The sequence below is a fragment of the Schistocerca cancellata genome, chromosome 5 (assembly GCF_023864275.1).
Source record: "Schistocerca cancellata isolate TAMUIC-IGC-003103 chromosome 5, iqSchCanc2.1, whole genome shotgun sequence".
Classification (NCBI taxonomy): Eukaryota; Metazoa; Arthropoda; class Insecta; order Orthoptera; family Acrididae; genus Schistocerca; species Schistocerca cancellata.
Window position 1 is genome coordinate 582,938,021 of NC_064630.1, and position 20,135 is coordinate 582,958,155.

Genomic DNA, 20,135 nt, shown 5'->3' on the forward strand with positions numbered 1-20,135 from the left:
ATAAGAGTTCTGGCAAAATGTGCACATTTGCACAGAAGAAGGTCAATGGCCGGGTAGCTTTTAACTATATGAAGATAGTAACTGTTCCGAAAAAACAGATACCAATGACGTCCAAAAGCAGGAGACCAGTAAGCAGGAGATCCTGGGTTCGAGTCCCGGTTGGGGGCACACATTTTCAGCTGTCCCCATTGAGGTATATCAACAACACCTGTTGGCAGCTGAGGGTTTCAATTAAGGATCAATGAATGTTTCTTTTGATGAACTATGCAAAAACAGAATCATATGTGGAATGTTGGCTTGAATTCAAAGGAAAATTTCCCAGTATGCAAGTTGCCAATGATTCAACGATACGCATATTGGAGAAGGGATTTCAAGAGACCAGATCTGTGATACACAAATAAAGATAGATAACCTAGAACCTAGTGTTTTAACCAAATATAAATTAGATGAGACAGGGGGGTCCCTGAAAAGACATCCAAGAAAATCTCCGCACCATTTGGCACTTCATATTGATGTGTCAAGACCATCTGCTCGTAGATCTGTGCACAAACTGAAAATGAAACCATACAAAAGAACAGTAGCACATCAACTGAGGAACTCAGATACTGTTGCTCAGGGTCATTATTGCTACTGGCTATTACAGTCTGTGCCTGAGATGCTTGTTTCAGATACAGTATGGCTGTATTTGTCAGGATACATAAACTCTCAGAACACTCAACACTGGAGGTCTGAAAATCCTCGTGAACTCATCAACAACCTCTGCATGATGCGAAAAAGGAGTGTGGGGTGCAATTAATGCAAGAAGAATTATTAGACCAATCTTTTTACCTGAAACAATACATTCTGAGAGGTATGTGAACAATATATTGCACTTCCCCTCCCCCCCCCCCTCTGAAAACTAACACCTAGTGAAAAGATACGTGGTTATTTCATGCAGTACAATGTAAGACCCACACTGCCAATGGTTCTATGACAGTAATACAAAATGTTTTTGATAAGATAATTGACGGGTCTCCTCGTTCTCCAGATCTAAATCTGTGTTATTTTTATCTTTGGGGAATGTTAAAAAACTAAGAATATGCAACCAATCCCCACACACTAGCATAGTTAGAAGACAAGTTCAGCTGATCATTTCCCAGATTTGGGCATCCGAAATTCATCAAGCGTTTGCTAATGTGCTCAGGAGATGTCAGCCTGCTCTCACTACAGAGGGACATTGTTTTGAGTGCATACTGTAAATAAAGGTAAGCTTAAGTTAATCTAATGCCTATTCTGTTTATGATTAATTCAGGGGAAGCACATGCACAATCGACTACCAACAGATTAGTGTCCAAGAGTTGAGTGCTGCTGCAGCCGGCAGATGCATTGGCGGCAGCCAGTGGCCATTCCAAGTGACCTGTGCAATACCTCCTAGGCATCTTTTATGAGACACCTCGTATTACAATGATGAAATTTTGCACAACTGTTGAGCAAAGATTGCTTATTTTGAATGGTATGCCATTGTCATGCACTGAAAATAACAAATGTGTCAGTTCTCTGTATGTCCATTTTTTCAGAGATGGTTCAGGACCCATCTGTTCACTACAGGATGTCGAATGAAACACCTTTCAGCCATTTAATGTGCAAACTTATTTTATTTGGTTACCAGTTTCGGCAATTTATTACACCATCTTCAGGCCCCTGACTGACGTGTGGGAGGATGCCACCTCAGTTCTGCTCAAAATAGGGGCCAGCATTCAAGTACTGGTATCTATAGATTTCTGCTTGCTATAGCAATCACTTCCACCATCACCTGCTGGCCCCTATTTTGGAAAAACTGAGGTGGGCCTTCCTTCACATCTGTCAGGGGCCTGAAGATGGTGTAGTAAATCACCGAAACTGGTAGCCAAATAAAGTAGTCTGGCCATTAGAGGGCTGAAAGATATTTGATTTGACACAATGTGTCAGTTTTCTTGTCCCAGTCAGCTAGTCTACATATTTATTTTATTGTAAAGAAAATTCTCATTTGTCATACTATACAAAAATTTCAAACAATAAATTATTTCAGTCTGGAGTTAAAAAAAAAGATGCAGTACCAGATAAGTCCCAGGTTTTTTGTAGCCTCCGAAATTTCTTTTACAGCTGGTACAATAGGTTTCCGCCTTTGTAGGAATTCCTTAATACTGTGCTGCTTAGGGCGATGGTACGGCAATGACAAACGAGACTGGCGAAGCAATCTCTGTGTTTCACTGTGAATGTTATCTATTTCACTCTTTGCAGCAGTTTTGGCCTAGGGAAAGATGATTGTGAGCATCATTATTTGAAAAGAGAAATTTACAACTACGAGACTGAACATGACAAATTTAAAACATTTAATCAAATGACTGAACTATAACAATCAGTAACATATTACACCACTTAAGAATTAAAAACAAACAAAATTAATTGATTCATTGTTGGTGCCTTGCCTTCCGAGATGCTGGTTGTCTGGTTGGTTTCATGGGTTTCTTTAACTTCTGTGAAGATGAGTGTTCAATATCCGTGGAGGTAGTGGTAGGAAAAATCTCCTTTTCATCCTCATTGTTACTGCTCCCTACAGCAGGGCTGTCTCTGATGTATGTAGAATCACCTTCTTTGTTTTCACCGTCATCACTATTATCATCATCTGTGCTTTCAGCATCATATAAATCCTTATTTTGGAACAGTGACTGTATATGGAGGAACATTAATTGAGCAAAGTTTATAAAATCACTCTATTACTATTTTCAAAAGTGGTTTCCTTATTAGAGGAACAAGTCGAAACATACACTCCTGGAAACGGAAAAAAGAACACATTGACACCGGTGTGTCAGACCCACCATACTTGCTCCGGACACTGCGAGAGGGCTGTACAAGCAATGATCACACGCACGGCACAGCGGACACACCAGGAACCGCGGTGTTGGCCGTCGAATGGCGCTAGCTGCGCAGCATTTGTGCACCGCTGCCGTCAGTGTCAGCCAGTTTGCCGTGGCATACGGAGCTCCATCACAGTCTTTAACACTGGTAGCATGCCGCGACAGCGTGGACGTGAACCGTATGTGCAGTTGACGGACTTTAAGCGAGGGCGTATAGTGGGCATGCGGGAGGCCGGGTGGACATACCGCCGAATTGCTCAACACGTGGGGCATGAGGTCTCCACAGTACATCGATGTTGTCGCCAGTGGTCGGCGGAAGGTGCACGTGCCCGTCGACCTGGAACCGGACCGCAGCGACGCACGGATGCACGCCAAGACCGTAGGATCCTATGCAGTGCCGTAGGGGACCGCACCGCCACTTCCCAGCAAATTAGGGACACTGTTGCTCCTGGGGTATCGGCGAGGACCATTCGCAACCGTCTCCATGAAGCTGGGCTACGGTCCCGCACACCGTTAGGCCGTCTTCCGCTCACGCCCCAACATCGTGCAGCCCGCCTCCAGTGGTGTCGCGACAGGCGTGAATGGAGGAACGAATGGAGACGTGTCATCTTCAGCAATGAGAGTCGGTTCTGCCTTGGTGCCAATGATAGTCATATGCGTGTTTGGCGCCGTGCAGGTGAGCGCCACAATCAGGACTGCATACGACCGAGGCACACAGGGCCAACACCCGGCATCATGGTGTGGGGAGCGATCTCCTACACTGGCCGTACACCACTGGTGATCGTCGAGGGGACACTGAATAGTGCACGGTACATCCAAACCGTCATCGAACCCATCGTTCTACCATTCCTAGACCGGCAAGGGAACTTGCTGTTCCAACAGGACAATGCACGTCCGCATGTATCCCGTGCCACCCAACGTGCTCTAGAAGGTGTAAGTCAACTACCCTGGGCAGCAAGATCTCCGGATCTGTCCCCCATTGAGCATGTTTGGGACTGGATGAAGCGTCGTCTCACGCGGTCTGCACGTCCAGCACGAACGCTGGTCCAACTGAGGCGCCAGGTGGAAATGGCATGGCAAGCCGTTCCACAGGACTACATCCAGCATCTCTACGATCGTCTCCATGGGAGAATAGCAGCCTGCATTGCTGCGAAAGGTGGATATACACTGTACTAGTGCCGACATTGTGCATGCTCTGTTGCCTGTGTCTATGTGCCTGTGGTTCTGTCAGTGTGATCATGTGATGTATCTGACCCCAGGAATGTGTCAATAAAGTTTCCCCTTCCTGGGACAATGAATTCACGGTGTTCTTATTTCAATTTCCAGGAGTGTATATTTAATTAAATACAGCAACAGCAGCAAAATCATCAACTAAGACAGCAAATTCTCTCTTAACTCCTTCGCAGCTTCTTTAGAACGAGCTAAATACATTATCTTACCCATGTTACAGTAAGATACATATCAATAACAGTGAAGACTAAAGTAATGAGAAAAAGAGAGTGAGATTTTTGTTTAGCCCAGTGGTGTGGCTAGTGGTATAAGCTGAAAGCTGTATTCAGTATCTCACAAATTCATAAAAATACTTTTGTACAATTAACACACTTCTAATGAAATGAAAACGGATATGGTTCAAAGATTTTAACGTAAAAGAATTAAAGTAATATGTTTGGTTACACTACTAGATTACCAAAAATAAATGAAAAGCACTAGTTTGCTTTTGTTCTACAACAAACCAAACTAGTGCTTTTCATTTATTATAATGTTGTTCTACCAAGAACCGACTGAAGATTCAGTTTACCAGATCAGCAATACCTTAACATCCCACAATAAATCAAATAGGGTAGCTAGAACACTAATGTTTAAAAACTGTTACATTTATAAATATCATAATTTGAAGTACCAAATAGGTTTACAGCAATGGAACAGTGTATTGGCACAAACAAACAAAATAAAATTGTGGTTCAGTGTCCTCAGTATGTAACAAAAATTAAGAGTTTACTGTTCTGCCAACATCAATGTCATTAGAATGGCAACAATAACTTGGCTTGTGTCCAGATACCAAATGCACCTAAAATATGAGCTTGGGAGACTGTCTCAGTGATCGACTACTAGCAAAAGAGGATATTTCGATGCTGGGAGATCAGAAGAGAAATCTGCCTAAAAGCTATATCAGGAACAGTACCAGTCCCAGCAGTGTTTCTCTACAGCCCATAGGTTGGCAGCACCTCAATTTCATGTATTCAATTGATGGTATCTTCACATAACCAATGAGATGTGAGAAAAAAAAGTAAAGAATTTCAAGCACGCAGTCACAAATATTTGACCCTTCTCTTTTCTTATTTTTCTTTTTTTCCCTATCTTTCTTCCCAAATATGTAACAAGTTACAAGGTTGGGTTAGTTTGGGACCTAAGAACACAGCTTAAATTGCTGCAAGTGAAATGTGGTTCAGAGATCACAGTAAACTGTTAAGTCCCCCTATAACTGGTTGGGAAGAAGGCAAGAGCATATCACCTCCAAAAGGACCATGCAAAACTGAAGTTACTATTTACAGCAAGCATTACAACGTGTGTTCAAAAAGTAAGGAGACTTTATATTTTTATGAAAAAAATATTTATTTACTCATCAATATTCATTCTGTCTCCTTCAAAGTAATCCCCCTCAGATACAATCCACTCATGCCAAGGCTTCATGCAATCCTTGAAGCACTTCTCATAAGCACTTTTTGGTACTGCCTTGAGTACTTCCAGCAATGCAGTTTTTATTTCCTCAAACGTTGAAAATCTTCATCCTTTCATAGGTCTCTTCAGTTTTGGGAACAAATCGCAGAGAGACAAATTCGGTGGCTTAGGCATGATTGTCATGTTTTTGGCCGAAAAAATCTCTCACAAGCAACAATGAATGAGCAGGTGCATTGTCATGACGTAAAAGACGTGAATTGTTTTTCCACAACTCCAGACATTTTTTGCATATTGCTTCTCACAAACAGCACATAATGTCAAGGTAATACTCTTTATTGACTGTACAATCTTGAGGCAAAAATTAATGATGCACTTCGCCACAGTAATTGGAAAAGAAAAAAAAACAGCGAGCAAAACTTTGACATTTGATCACACTTCGCGTGCTTTTTTCGGTCTTGGCTCTTCGGGATGTTTCCATTGGAACAATCGGGCTTTGGTTTCCACGTAATAAACGCAAACCTACATTTTGTCACTAGTTATGGCTGTTTAGAGCAAATCAGGGTCATCAGCGATGTCATTCAAGAGCTCCTGAGCGATGCTCATAGAGCAGTTCTTCCGATCAAAATTGAGAAGTTCTGGAACAAACTTCAATGACACACATCTCATACCCAAAGCATTCGAAAAAATTGCATGACACAAGCCAATATCCTCAGCAACTTCTCTTACAGTAAATTGACGATATTCCAAAACAATCTTCTTCACAGCTTTGACGTTATCATCTGTTGCTGATGTGCTGGGGCGTCCAGAGCAAGGTTCGTCATTGGCATTTCTAAGCCATCTTGTACCATTTGTAATCATCATCATTTTTTTTTTAACTTAGAGCAGACTCACAGTATGATACTATCAACATTTCAAGTATTTTAGAGCATTCAATTCCATTTTTCACACAAAATTTGATGCATATTCTTTGCTCCATTTTTTATAATGATCGAAAATCGCCAAGCACACTAAAACACGTCTAACCTTTCCATCTATCAAAGACAAATGAAGTATGCTGTACACTTGAAACTGTGAACATATGTTCAGGACATGTGTACCAACATAACAAAAAAAAAAATTTCGGTAATCGAATGTATGTTACATGCATAATTTGAAAGGTCACCTTACTTTTTGAACAGACCTCACACACTGCACCATGCTTAAAATTCATAGACAGGCACGGCACAAGGGGAAGAAAGACATTTGACTACTGAAAAACGTCAATGAGGAAAGTTGAAAATCAAAAAATGGCAAATCCAGGATTTGATTTTCGCCTGACAGCTTTTCTTCGATCCTAACCCTGTGCTGTTTTCCTTTGTAACTACTTTCTTTTGCGTCGCTATACTCAATGAGGGAAGTTGAATATTTATGTCAGACCTGGACTTTAACCTGGATTTTTCCATTTCTCGGAACCGTTCACATTGATCAACTCAGCCATCTGAATAAGGTCCCCGACCAATTCAAAATTTCCAACTCATCCACACACTACTGACGTAGTGCCCCTCCGCATTACCCTTGCTACTCACTGCGATTCACTGATTCCCATAAGAGTTTGAGAGTGTTGTGCATCTACACAAAAAGGATCACTGGGTCGTCCAGCTCTAGTTATAAACAGGGTGTTACAAAAAGATACGGCCAAACTTTCAGGAAACATTCCTCACACACAAAGAAAGAAAATATGTTATGTGGACACGTGTCTGGGAACGCTTACTTTCCATGTTAGAGCTCATTTTATTACTTCTCTTCAAATCACATTAATCATGGAATTACAGGAAATGTTCAAAATGTCCTCCGTTAGTGAGGATACATGCATCCACCCCCCGTCGCACGGAATCCCTGATGCGCTGATGCAGCCCTGGAGAATGGTGTATTGTATCACAGCCGTCCACAATACGAGCACGAAGAGTCTCTACATTTGGTACCAGGGTTGCGTAGACAAGAGCTTTCAAATGCCCCCATAAATGAAAGCCAAGAGGGTTGGGGTCAGGAGAGCATGGAGGCCATGGAATTGGTCCGCCTCTACCAATCCATCGGTTACCGAATCTGTTGTTGAGAAGCGTACAAACACTTCGACTAAAATGTGCAGGAGCTCCATCGTGCATGAACCACATGTTGTGTCGTACTTAAAAAGGCACATGTTCTAGCAGCACAGGTGGAGTATCCCGTATGAAATCATGATAACGTGCTCCATTGAGCGTAGGTGGAAGAACATGGGGCCCAATCAAGACATCACCAACAATGCCTGCCCAAACAATCAGAGAAAATCTGTGTTGATGACATGATTGCACATTTGCGTGCGGATTCTCGTCAGACCACACATGTTGATTGTGAAAATTTACAATTTGCTCACATTGGAATGAAGCCTCATCCATAAAGAGAACATTTGCACTGAAATGAGGATTGACACATTGTTGGATGAACCATTCGCAGAAGTGTACCCGTGGAGGCCAATCTGCTGCTGATAGTGCCTGCACACGCTGTACATGGTATGGAAACAGCTGGTTCTCCCGTAGCACTCTCCATATAGTGACGTGGTCAACGTTACCTTGTACAGCAGCAACTTCTCTGACGCTGGCATTAGGGTTATCGTCAACTGCACGAAGAATTGCCTCATCCATTGCAGGTGTCCTCGTCGTTCTAGGTCTTCCCCAGTCGCGAGTCATAGGCTGGAATGTTCTGTGCTCCCTAAGACGCGGATCAATTGCTTCGAACGTCTTCCTGTCGGGACACCTTTCTTCTGGAAATCTGTTTCGATACAAACGTACCGCGCCACAGCTATTGCCCCGTACTAATCCATACATCAAATGGGGATCTGCCAACTCCGCATTTGTAAACATTGCACTGACTGGAAAACCACATTCGTAATGAACACTAACCTGTTGATGCTACGTACTGATGTGCTTGATGCTAGTACTGCAGAGCAATGAGTCGCATGTCAACACGAGCACCGAAGTCAACATTACCTTCCTTCAATTGGGCCAACTGGTGGTGAATCGAGGAAGTACAGTACATACCGACAAAACTAAAATGAGCTCTAACATGGAAATTAAGCATTTCCGGACACATGTCCACATAACATCTTTTCTTTCTTTGTGTGTGAGGAATGTTTCCCGAAAGTTTGGCCGTACCTTTTTGTGACACCCTGTATACACAGTGTCTGTTCTTTCGAACATGTCCGAAAGAAGACATTTTTGACCATGCAACCATGTATACGAGTATGATAAAAAAGTAAAGCAAAACATTAGCTGCTATTGGGCACGGAAATACATCGATTGGGAAAGTTGAAAATTTGTGCCGAACCAGGACTTGTACCTAGATTTTCCCATCCAAAAGAACAGACAGCACATTATTTATTTATATACACTTTAACTCTTACAGGAATCAGCCGATCACTGCGAGTAGTGACGGTAATGGCCAGGGACACTACATAATAAATATGTGGAAAGTTGAGTCGGTCAGAGACCGTGTCTGATTGACCGAAGCAGTCAATGTGACTGTTAGCAAGAAAATGAAAAATAGGGGTTCGAGTCCCAGTCCACTACAAATTTTCAAGTTTCCCCACTGATGTATTTCAATGCCCAACTGCAGTTATGTCTTCCTTTCTGTAGTATCATGTTCACATATATGGCTGCATGATCAAAAACGGCATCTGTTCTTTAGGGCATGTCCGAAAGAAAAGACACCATATACAGGGCGAGTCACCTAACATTATCGCTGGATATATTTCGTAAACCACATCAAATACTGACAAATCGATTCCACAGACCGAACGTGAGGAGAGGGGCTAGTGTAATTGGTTAATACAAACCACAAAAAAATGCACGGAAGTATGTATTTTAACACAAACCTACGTTTTTTTAAATGGATCCCCGTTAGTTTTGTTAGCACATCTGAACATATAAACAAATACATAATCAGTGCTGTTTGTTGCATTGTAAAATGTTAATTACATCCTAAAATGTTAATTACATCCTAAAATGTTAATTACATCTGGAGATATTGTAACCTAAAGTTGACGCTTGAGTACCACTCCTCTGCTGTTCGATCGTGTGTATCGGAGAGCACCGAATTACGTAGGGATCCAAAGGGAACAGTGATGGACCTTAAGTACAGAAGAGTCTGGAACAGCACATTACGTCCACATGCTAACACCTTTTTATTGGTCTTTTTCACTGACGCACACGTTCATTACCATGAGGGTGAGGTACACATACACACGTGGTTTCCGTTTTCGATTACGGAGTGGAATAGAGTGTGTCCCGACATGTCAGGCCAATAGATATTCAATGTGGTGGCCATCATTTGCTGCACACAATTGCAATCTCTGGCGTAATGAATGTCGTACACACCGCAGTACATCTGGTGTAATGTCGCCGCAGGCTGCCACAATACGTTGTTTCATATCCTCTGGGGTTGTAGGCACATCACGGTACACATTCTCCTTTAATGTACCCCACAGAAAGAAGTCCAGAAGTGTAAGATCAGGAGAACGGGTTGGCCAATTTATGCATCCTCCACGTCCTATGAAACGCCCGTCGAACATCCTGTCAAGGATCAGCCGAGTGTTAATTGCTGAATGTGCAGGTGCACCATCATCCTGATACCACATACGTCGACGCGTTTCCAGTGGGACATTTTCGAGCAACGTTGGCAGATCATTCTGTAGAAACACGATGTATGTTGCAGCTGTTTGGGCCCCTGCAATGAAGTGAGGACCAATGAGGTGGTCGCCAAAGATTCCGCAGCATACATTTACAGTCCACGGTCACTGTCGCTCTACCTGCCTGAGCCAGCGAGGATTGTCCACGGACCAGTAATGCATGTTCCGTAGATTAACTGCCCCGTGGTTTGTGAAACCCGCTTCATCGGTAAACAGGTAGAACTGCAAACGCATTCTCTGTTAATGCCCATTGACAGAATTGCACTCGATGATTAAAGTCATCACCATGTAATTGCCGATGTAGCACACATAAAACGGGTGAAAGCGGTGACGATGCAGTATGCGCATGACACTACTTTGACTCAGTCCACCGGCTGTCGCAATGTCCCGTGTACTCATGTGTGGGTTCATGGCAACAGCAGCTAACACACCAACTGCACCCGCTTCTCCCGTGACGGGCCTGTTACGGACCCGTTTGCGTGCTATGACCATACCTGTTGCATACAGTTGGCGGTAGATTTTTGCAATGTGCGGCACGTTGGATGCTCTCTGTCCGGTACCGTTCTGCATACACCCTGCAGGCTTCAGCTGCATTTCGTCGACACTCGCCATAGATGAGTATCATCTCCGCCTTTTCAGAGTTCGAATACATCATGGTCACAGTTCCTACAACACTACACTATCACAGACGTCTGGTAACACGGTGTACTACAGTTGGTCTGCATGCGGAGACGAATGCAGAATAACAATAGCAGCAAGCGCTACATGCGGACACTGCGACAGCTAGACCAAACCACAACAGTGCACTACAGCCACACTCGTAAACATGGTCGTCATCGTAAACATGCCCCTGCAGATGCTGCTCGCCGACCGTGGCCTGTGTTTGTTACAACACGCAACTGAACGTCGGAGGTTTCAAGCATCAACTTTAGGTTACAATATCTCCGGATGTAATTAACATTTTACAATGCAACAAACGGCACTGATTACATATTTGTTTATATGTTCAGGTGTGCTAACAAAACTAACGTGGTTCCATTTAAAAAAATGTAGGTTTGTGTTAAAAAACATACTTCTGTGCATTTTTGTATGGTTTGTATGTATGATTTAAACGTCACCTATATCAATGCTACTACAGATCCAGCAGGCAAAAGTACAAAGCTACTGTATCATTCCCTACAATAAAAATACAAAACTCTGTATCTCCAGAAAGATTAAATAGAACCAAACAATAGAAAATCCAGGATGAATGACGACAATATTATGAAAAGCATAGTTGCAACTCACCATAGAGCAGGGAGAGTCCCCAATAGGCACAACAAAAGGACTGTCAAACAAGAATGCTTTCATCCAGAAAGGCCTTCATCGGAGTTAGACAACTCTCTCTCTCTCTCTCTCTCTCTCTCTCACTCTCACTCTCACTCTCACTCTCACTCTCACTCTCACTCTCACTCTCACTCTCTCTGCCCCCCCCCCCCCCTACCCTCTGCAAACGCAATTCACACAAACATGATCACAGTCTCTTGCTGCCAAGGCCAGACCCTGACATACGTGAGTTTCTTAACAAATGGACTACAAGAAAACCACAAGTAGAAGTTCTTTCCAAATTTCATCACCAACTCTATATAGACATGGATAATTAATTAAAAACTGTGAGCTTTTTATATATCACAGTTAAGGTAACTGAACAATGCAGCACCTCACACATAGAAAACATCATGCATAAATGGCATAGCTCATAGAAAACACACTTGAAAATGCAAATCATTTCCTGAAACACTTCATGCAAAGAACAGATAAATAGAAAATTATGACTTGTAACAGAAAAGTTATTCCCTAGCGAAACCTGTTCTTTTTAGTCACAGGCTTTCACCAAGCACTTTTAATGGATCAAATCAAACTAAATCAAGATGGCCAGGTTAATATTTGAAAGCACTCACTCCTAACAAGACTTGAGTATCTTAACGGCTACTGCACTTGAATTGGTTATTGCATTCAGACAATAATGTATCAGGTGACAAACTCAAAATACAAATAGATTTGGACTATTATGCAATGTTTGTGGGGGCAGTAGCATCATTGATGGATTGCCAACTTCACAATCTACAGTCTTTCATTTCTGAAAAAATTTTCTGATTTTGAATTCTTCCTTAATAGTGGGATAACATACCAGCAGGTGATGTTACACCGTAGTTTTATTAGCAGATTGCTTTTACTGTTCACCAGCTAGCTCATTTCCCTTGATAACATAAGCTATGATTCAATATACGACAAAGAGTGAAATTTTAAAATGAATTTGGTTCCACGTAACACTAACTGCATGTGAGTATCAAGAGAGTTTTTTTTTGGACTCTCAGTGATCCACTATTATTCAGTTCAAACTGTCCTTTTCTGCATTCCTAGAGCTTCTTTGTGGCTCTGTATCAATAAGCATAGTGGCTTGAAGGGAGACAATGGTTTGCTGGCTAGGAGTTTGGAAGTAAGGGGTGGCAGGTGTACAAGCTACACATGTGATGTATGGGTGATGGGAGCTCGGAGCTGGTGGAGAGCAGCACAAAATGAAGGTTACATGGAGACATGAAATGGAAGGGAATGGTAAGACAGGGGAAGGAGAAGGGGAAACTGTCAGGTGAAGTGAATGGGGACAGTGGGTTAACAGATACTTGAGGACAGCCGAGTTACAGGAGCGAAGGATGTGTTGAAAAGATAACACCATCTGCATAGTTTAGGAAAGCTGGTGGTGGAGGGAAGGATCCACATCACTCACACTGTGAAGTAGCCATTGAAATCTAGCAAGCTGTGCTCAGCTACATGTTGTGTCACTGTGTGGTCCATTTTGTATACGGTCGTAACTTGGTGGTGGCCATGGATTCTGGTGTACAGCAGGAGGATTTTCATATCACCATAAAAAGCTTGCGGCAGAGTTGACATATGACACCGGTGCTTTTAGAGGTGACCCTGCCTCTGATGGAAGTAGGATAAGCCTTTGACCAGACTAGAATAAGAAGTGCTGGTGGAGAGCATTGGGCAAGTCCTGCACATGAGTGTGTTCCACTGGGATATGGACCTCATGGCAACAGGTTGGGAGTGCTTCTGGGATGGACTACACACCCTGAATCCTACTAAATGTGTGTGAATTCCTAAGTGGCCAAACTGCTTAGGTCATCGGTCCCTAGACTTACACAAACCTATGCTAAGAACCCCCCCTCCCCCCCCCCCCCACACACACACACACACACACACACACACACACAAACACACACACACACACACACACACACACACACAAGGGAGGACTCGAACCTCTGGTGGGAGGGGCCGCGAAATCCTTGACATATGCAGCCACTCTGTGCGGCCCCGAATCCTACCACCATCCCCCAAGAATCAGCCACAAAATGAGTGTCCCCCTCATCACCCAATAGCACCCTGGTCAGGAATGGCTGAACCATATCCTTTGCGAGGGCTCTGATTATCTATCATCATGCTCTGAGATGAGGAACTTCGTGCCCAAGAGACTTCCTACCTCACCTAATGTGGTTTTCCATTGCCCATTATCCATCCCCATTGCTTCCCCCCCCCCCCCCCCCCCCAGTCCACCTGACACAATTCGCACCCCACCAAGACCAGGTGCCAAATGGCAATCACAGCATTGGGCGTCTAACTGGCACTATGGAGGAGCGCAGGCTTGTGTACACATATGTGTGTGTGTGTGTGTGTGTGTGTGTGTGTGTGTGTGTGTGGGAGGGGGGCGGGGGGCAGCACGCGCGTGCGAGAGAGATAGATAGATGTGTGCCTTGCAACAAACTCAACGCTTTTGCTATTCAGTGAAAGGTCTCCTTTACTCCTAAATTATTTATATTCTACTAGAATTATCATACTATATTTAAAACTCATGAGTTTTCATGTACTCTGCCTGAACTTGAGTTCCTTTCCAAATTTCCCTTGGTTTCCTTTATTGCTTGCTCAAAGTATAGACTGTATGACGTTGGGGATAGGCTACAATGCCTTGTATATTCCTACAGTTCTACAAAATCCAAAATTATCTTCCTTGACATTGGCTTCTACCAGTTTTTTCCATTCTTCTGTGAATGATTTGTATCAACACGACTTATTAAACTGATGGTTCAATAGCATTAATACCTGTCATTGCTGCCTTCTTTGGAATTCTAATTATTATCTTCTTCCTGAAGTCTGAGGGAGCACTGCCTGCCTCATATACCGTGCACACAGGTGGAGTAATTTTGTCGTGGCTGGGTCTCCTAAGGATCACAATAATTCTGAGGGAATGTAGTCTACTCAGGGGACTTGTTTCCACTTGGATCTTTCAGTGCTCCATCACATTCTTCTTGCAGTAACATATTTCCTATTTCATTTTCTTCTATTTCATTTTCTCTTTCCTGTTTGTTTTCTTCATATAGACTCACTCTATAGCCTTTCCACCTTTCAACTTTTGGGTTCCTTTTTTCAGTGCTGGCTTGCCATCAGAGTGCTTGATGTTCATACAAAAAATGGCTCTGAGCAATGGGACTTAACATCTGAGGTCATCAGTCCCCTAGAACTTAGAACTACTTAAACCTAACTAACCTAAGGACATCACACACATCCATGCCCGAGGCAGGATTCAAACCTGCGACTGTAGCGGTCGCGGGGTTCCAGACTGAAGCGCCTAGAACCGCTCAGCCAGCGGCCGGCCCAATATTCATACAGCTGCTTCTTTTTCTGCAAAGGTCTCTTTTTCTTATCTTATAGGTGCCTATACAATACATACTTCAGTTACCTTCATAAGCTCTGTTATAGAGACAAAACTGGCAATGACAAGCATAGACCATAGTCTTCAAATATTGCTTTATAATTATCAGCAGAGTACTTCCAACACATGAATGAGTATAGTCTTTCATATAGCATACACACTTACTTCTACATATACACTTCACAAGTCTTTGTACAGTGTATCATACTCGTACAACGTACTTCTAGTATTTTAAGGACTATAAAATGCACCTCAATTTTTAAACAACTGCCCTTTAAAATCCCTGAAAATCATCATCTTCTTCTTCCTCCTCCTCCTCCTCCTCCTCCTCCTCACCATCGTTGTCCTCTTCATATGGTCTTCACTGTCATCGAGAGCATTACTTATGCCACACTTCTTGAAAGATTTAACAATAATGTCTTCTCTCATTCTAAACCAGAATTGTTTCATCAACTCACACACTTGTTTGATTGTAGGTTGTTTTAAGGCTCCCTTCAGCATGAATTCATGTTGGGTTCCATCAATCATCCATTTGTTCCAGTCCTCTCTCACATATACTTTAAATGGTTTATTTATCGAGACATCAAGAGGTTGCAATTGTGAAGTAAGTCCTGGAATAACAGCAAGCTCTGCATTTCCCTGTCTGTTTCTCTTTCACAGACTTTTTCACATGACTACTAAACTGATCCAGTGCAAGAAGAGAACTCTTCTCCAATAAAGCACCTTTCTTCTCTCCCTCACTCTGTTAATCTATAATTTCATACCAACCTCATCCACCCCACCCTTGCCACGAATGCGAACAACACCTGGAGGTATTTCAGGAGGTTTTGGGATTTTCCTGTGCTTGAAAATGATCAATGGATTATGTTTAGTATATGCCAACTGTTCTGTTACTCGGCACATCAAATGTCAGAGGAGTTTCAGCGATACTCACTATTTGTCTTAGATCCACACTGGTTTTCTATCAACATTGAATAAAACAGCTACAGAAATATAATATTTTCCCTTCATACTCTTGTGGCATTTTCCGAGATTTTTGGTTTCAATTTTCATGCTAGGTCTATGACACATTTAATCTCCCTCTTATTTTTTCAGTTGTCCATGACACATTTAATCTCCCTCTTTTTTTCAGTTTTTCTTTACTAGCCCTCCAATCGTGAATTGTTTTCCTCTGTCTGTGTAGGGCCAAAATTCCACTCAACTGCTCTGTTTCCATGTTTTTTGCAAATCCTATTAGTTTCAATTTACAGTCCGCATCACATGAATATCTCTTACTTTTTTTCATTCCATTACGAAACCAGCTACTAACAAAAATATTGTACAGTTACCGATAACACAAATCATTTTCAATTCAAGTTCACTGGTACTGTAGACTGCAATGACATAGCATAGGCTAAACAATATTCTGGGTTTGTCCTGGTGGGTCAGGAGGGAGACAGTGTTAGTAAGCTTGTGAAACCCTGCGACATATGTACGCTGCATCGATGCACTGCTGCTACAAGCTCAATCCAATATTGTCACACTGCTAGACAGAGACAAGTTCCCACGGCATCGAATATATAGCCATTTTTAAGACTGCGGGAATTTTAAATCAAACATTGGACATTTTTACATTAATTTTGAGTGTAAGATGCACCTGAATACTGGAAGCAATTTTTCGAAGATAAAAGTGTGTCTTATAGTCCGTAAAATATGGTAGTACTAATACACAGCACCCAGAGACAGTGGTCATGTGTGTGTAAGTTGTGCTTTTGCGAATGTGAATGTTAATGTGTGTGGGTGTTTTCTACTTCAGAAGAAGGTCTTTTAGCTGAAAGCTAAAATGTATAGCACTCTTTTCATTCGGCTTGTCTGCAAACTCAAATGTCCTTTGTATAAAATATTAAACTAAAACCACCTTTGGCCATCTGTATTTTGAATGTAATTTATTTATGCAGCCAGTTTCGGCATTTTGCTATGCCATTTTCAAGTCCCTGTGTAAAGTCAACAACAATAATAATTGTTGTGAACTACATAATAAAGGGGCAGTGTAGAAGTTAAGAAATCAGTTCTATACAGTGGTAATATGTAGTAAACATTTACAAAAAACCCAATCTGTACAAAGTGTGACATCAAAGTAAATAATAAACTAAGAAATAAAATGAGAAACCAGTTACACACTGGGGAAACTCAGGAACAAAATGCACATATGCCATTAATTTTAATGTACTAATCTGAGGTCTAGATTAGGAAATGAGACACTTAAAGTAGTAAAGGAATTTTGCTATTTAGGGAGTAAAATAACCGATGATGGTCGAAGTAGAGAAGATATAAAATGTAGACTGGCAATGGCAAGGAAAGCGTTTCTCAAGAAGAGGAATTTGTTAACATCGAGTATAGATTTAAGTGTCAGGAAGTCGTTTCTGAAAGTATTTGTATGGAGTGTAGCCATGTATGGAAGTGAAACATGGACGATAACTAGTTTGGACAAGAAGAGAATAGAAGCTTTCGAAATGTGCTGCTACAGAAGAATGCTGAAGATAAGGTGGGTAGATCACGTAACTAATGAGGAGGTATTGAATAGGATTGGGGAGAAGAGAAGTTTGTGGCACAACTTGACTAGAAGAAGGGATCGGTTGGTAGGACATGTTTTGAGGCATCAAGGGATCACAAATTTAGCATTGGAGGGCAGTGTGGAGGGTAAAAATCGTAGAGGGAGACCAAGAGATGAATACAATAAGCAGATTCAGAAGGATGTAGGTTGCAGTAGATACTGGGAGATGAAGAAGCTTGCACAGGATAGAGTAGCATGGAGAGCTGCATCAAACCAGTCTCAGGACTGAAGACCACAACAACAACAACAACAATCTGAGGTCAAAATTACATGTCACTCTTAAATTACTGTGGTGTCACATATTGACAAATACCTAAAAGTAATGCTTATGTCAAAACCTATAAACTGATTGAGGTAAAACAATCACAGTTGTAAACTGATGAGGACAAGTAAATTATTTACATATTGTCATACATTAGTAAAACATAAAACCATTTATCAGCGGTCAACTCCATGTTAACTATCTGTACCACCATATACCACAAACTAATAAAAACAGGAATTTAACATTATGTCAAAAATAATATATCAATCGCAGATTCATAAGGTGTCACCTATTAAACAAAAACACTTTTAATGAAACAAAATGTAAAGCTAATGTATTACACTGTAACGAATTCCCACTATGTAGAAAGTATCAAAATATCATATACAATAGTCTGGGAGACGAGTCTTTGGTATTGACAGCTCGGTAGCGTCTTTCCGTTGCCTAGCGACCGCAGGCAGGCAGCCAATGACGGCCTGACTTTGAGCGGGTAGCAAGGGCCACGTTGCCGCTCTGAAACCCGGTCGGGCGCGCTTATGAAACTTACCAGGTCTCGCGTGCAGGAAGTGCGGTCGTTCGTCGTTTGTCTGAAGTTGAATTCGCAGTTTATTTCGTTTTTGTTGTTTTTAGTGTTTCTTTGTTTATGTTTCGTTGTAAACAATGTCTAGTGCGGCGGGTAGTACCAGCCCAACACAAGAAGTGAAACGGAGGAAGGAAAGTGTGCTACACATCCAGGCCCGTGAATTCGTGTGCTCTGTGAGGGATTACTTTGAGAAAGAAAAGGAAAAAGGTGGGCCCTTAATTCCTGTTGTTCAGGTTGCGAAGAGAACTGCAGCAGCATTGAAAATAAGTAAGAACACTGTTGTAAAGATAGGGAAAGAACAGTATAGTGTAGATTGTGACGAGAGTGGCACAACAAAGCTGCACACACCAGGAAAGAAGCGACCGAGAAATAAGCAGGTGACAGTTTTCGACGATTTTCAGAAAGACGCTATTCGTCGTCATAAATACAGCTACTATAAGAGAAGGGAACATCCCACTCAATCTAAATTACTGGTGTCGCTTCAGAAAGATGATCTTTTTAAAGGGAGCAAATTTTCATTGCGTACAGTGTTGAAAGACATAGGCTTCAGCTATTCACTGTTTAACGGACGCAAAATATTAATGGAAAGAACAGATGTAGCTGCATGGCGGTGCAGATTTCTGCGCAGGATCATGGGTGTGGAATTCGAAAGTATAGTGTGGTTAGATGAAACTTGGGTCAATGCCAGCCATTCTTTACGTAGAGGCTGGAATGATGGAACGCCCGAGGGGACAATGGCAGTGCCTGTTGGCAAAGGAGGGCGCATCATTGTCTTACATGCAGGAACATCGAAAGGTTTTGTGCCAAACTGCTTGAAAATGTTTCGGTCAAAAAAGACGGGAGATTACTATGAAGAAATGAACAGTGTAGTATTTCAAGAATGGTTCGAGACATCGCTTATGACTAATCTGTCAAGTCCATCAGTGATTGTTATGGACAATGCGCCTTATCATTCCGTTGTTCACGATAAGGCACCAACCTTGGCAACAAAAAAAGACGATATCATTCAGTGGTTGAAACGGCGAAAAGTAGATTTCAGAGAAGATTTAAGGAAGGCGGAACTGCTCGAAATTGTGGCACAAAAGAAAGCCCTATTTCCAACATATGTAATTAACGAGATTGCTAAAAGGCACGGGCATGAAATCGTTCGGCTTCCTCCATACCAGTGTCACTTCAATGCAATTGAAGGAGTGTGGGCACAGATAAAAAATTACATTGCTGCAAACAATAAAAAATTCATGATCTCTGAAGTGGAAACTCTCCTTCCAGCAGCTATCAATAAAGTAACAAGCGAGACGTGGGCTAAAATTGTAAACAGCACTGCAAGTGCCATCAGAGAGGCGGCCAAAACCGAAGGGGTTGTGGAAGAATGCATCGAAAATTTAATTATACATCTGGGAGAGAGCAGTGATAGTTCAAGTAGTGCTGAAGAAGACAATGTCAAATCAGATTCTGACAGTGATGTGAGTGGTGTTTTTCCATTACAATAACTACAACGTATTCAGGAATGTAAGGAGGGAGTTTGCTATCGATCTACAACCAGATCATCATATTGTGAATACTTGCTTCAGATTATAACTCTTAATACACTGACCAATTATTCTGTAGCTTGTAGTAGAACAAATTAATAATGCTAATACTTAACAATGGAAACCAAAACTGCTAATGTTCAACAACTTGCGAAAATAGT

The 20,135-nt window shown here is 42.0% G+C and overlaps 1 protein-coding gene across 5 annotated transcripts in view; it reads right to left on the reverse strand.

Annotated features, from left to right (window-relative positions):
* LOC126187931 (claspin) overlaps positions 1 to 20,135 on the reverse strand; it is a 188,668-nt gene that overhangs the window by 133,208 nt on the left and 35,325 nt on the right. For all 5 annotated transcript variants that reach the window (XM_049929294.1, XM_049929297.1, XM_049929293.1 and 2 more), the window contains 2 exons: positions 2,448 to 2,687; positions 2,076 to 2,269 (listed from right to left, as the gene is read on the reverse strand). In XM_049929294.1, the coding sequence (XP_049785251.1) occupies positions 2,076 to 2,269; positions 2,448 to 2,687 (434 nt within the window). The remainder of the gene's footprint in view (positions 1 to 2,075; positions 2,270 to 2,447; positions 2,688 to 20,135) is intronic.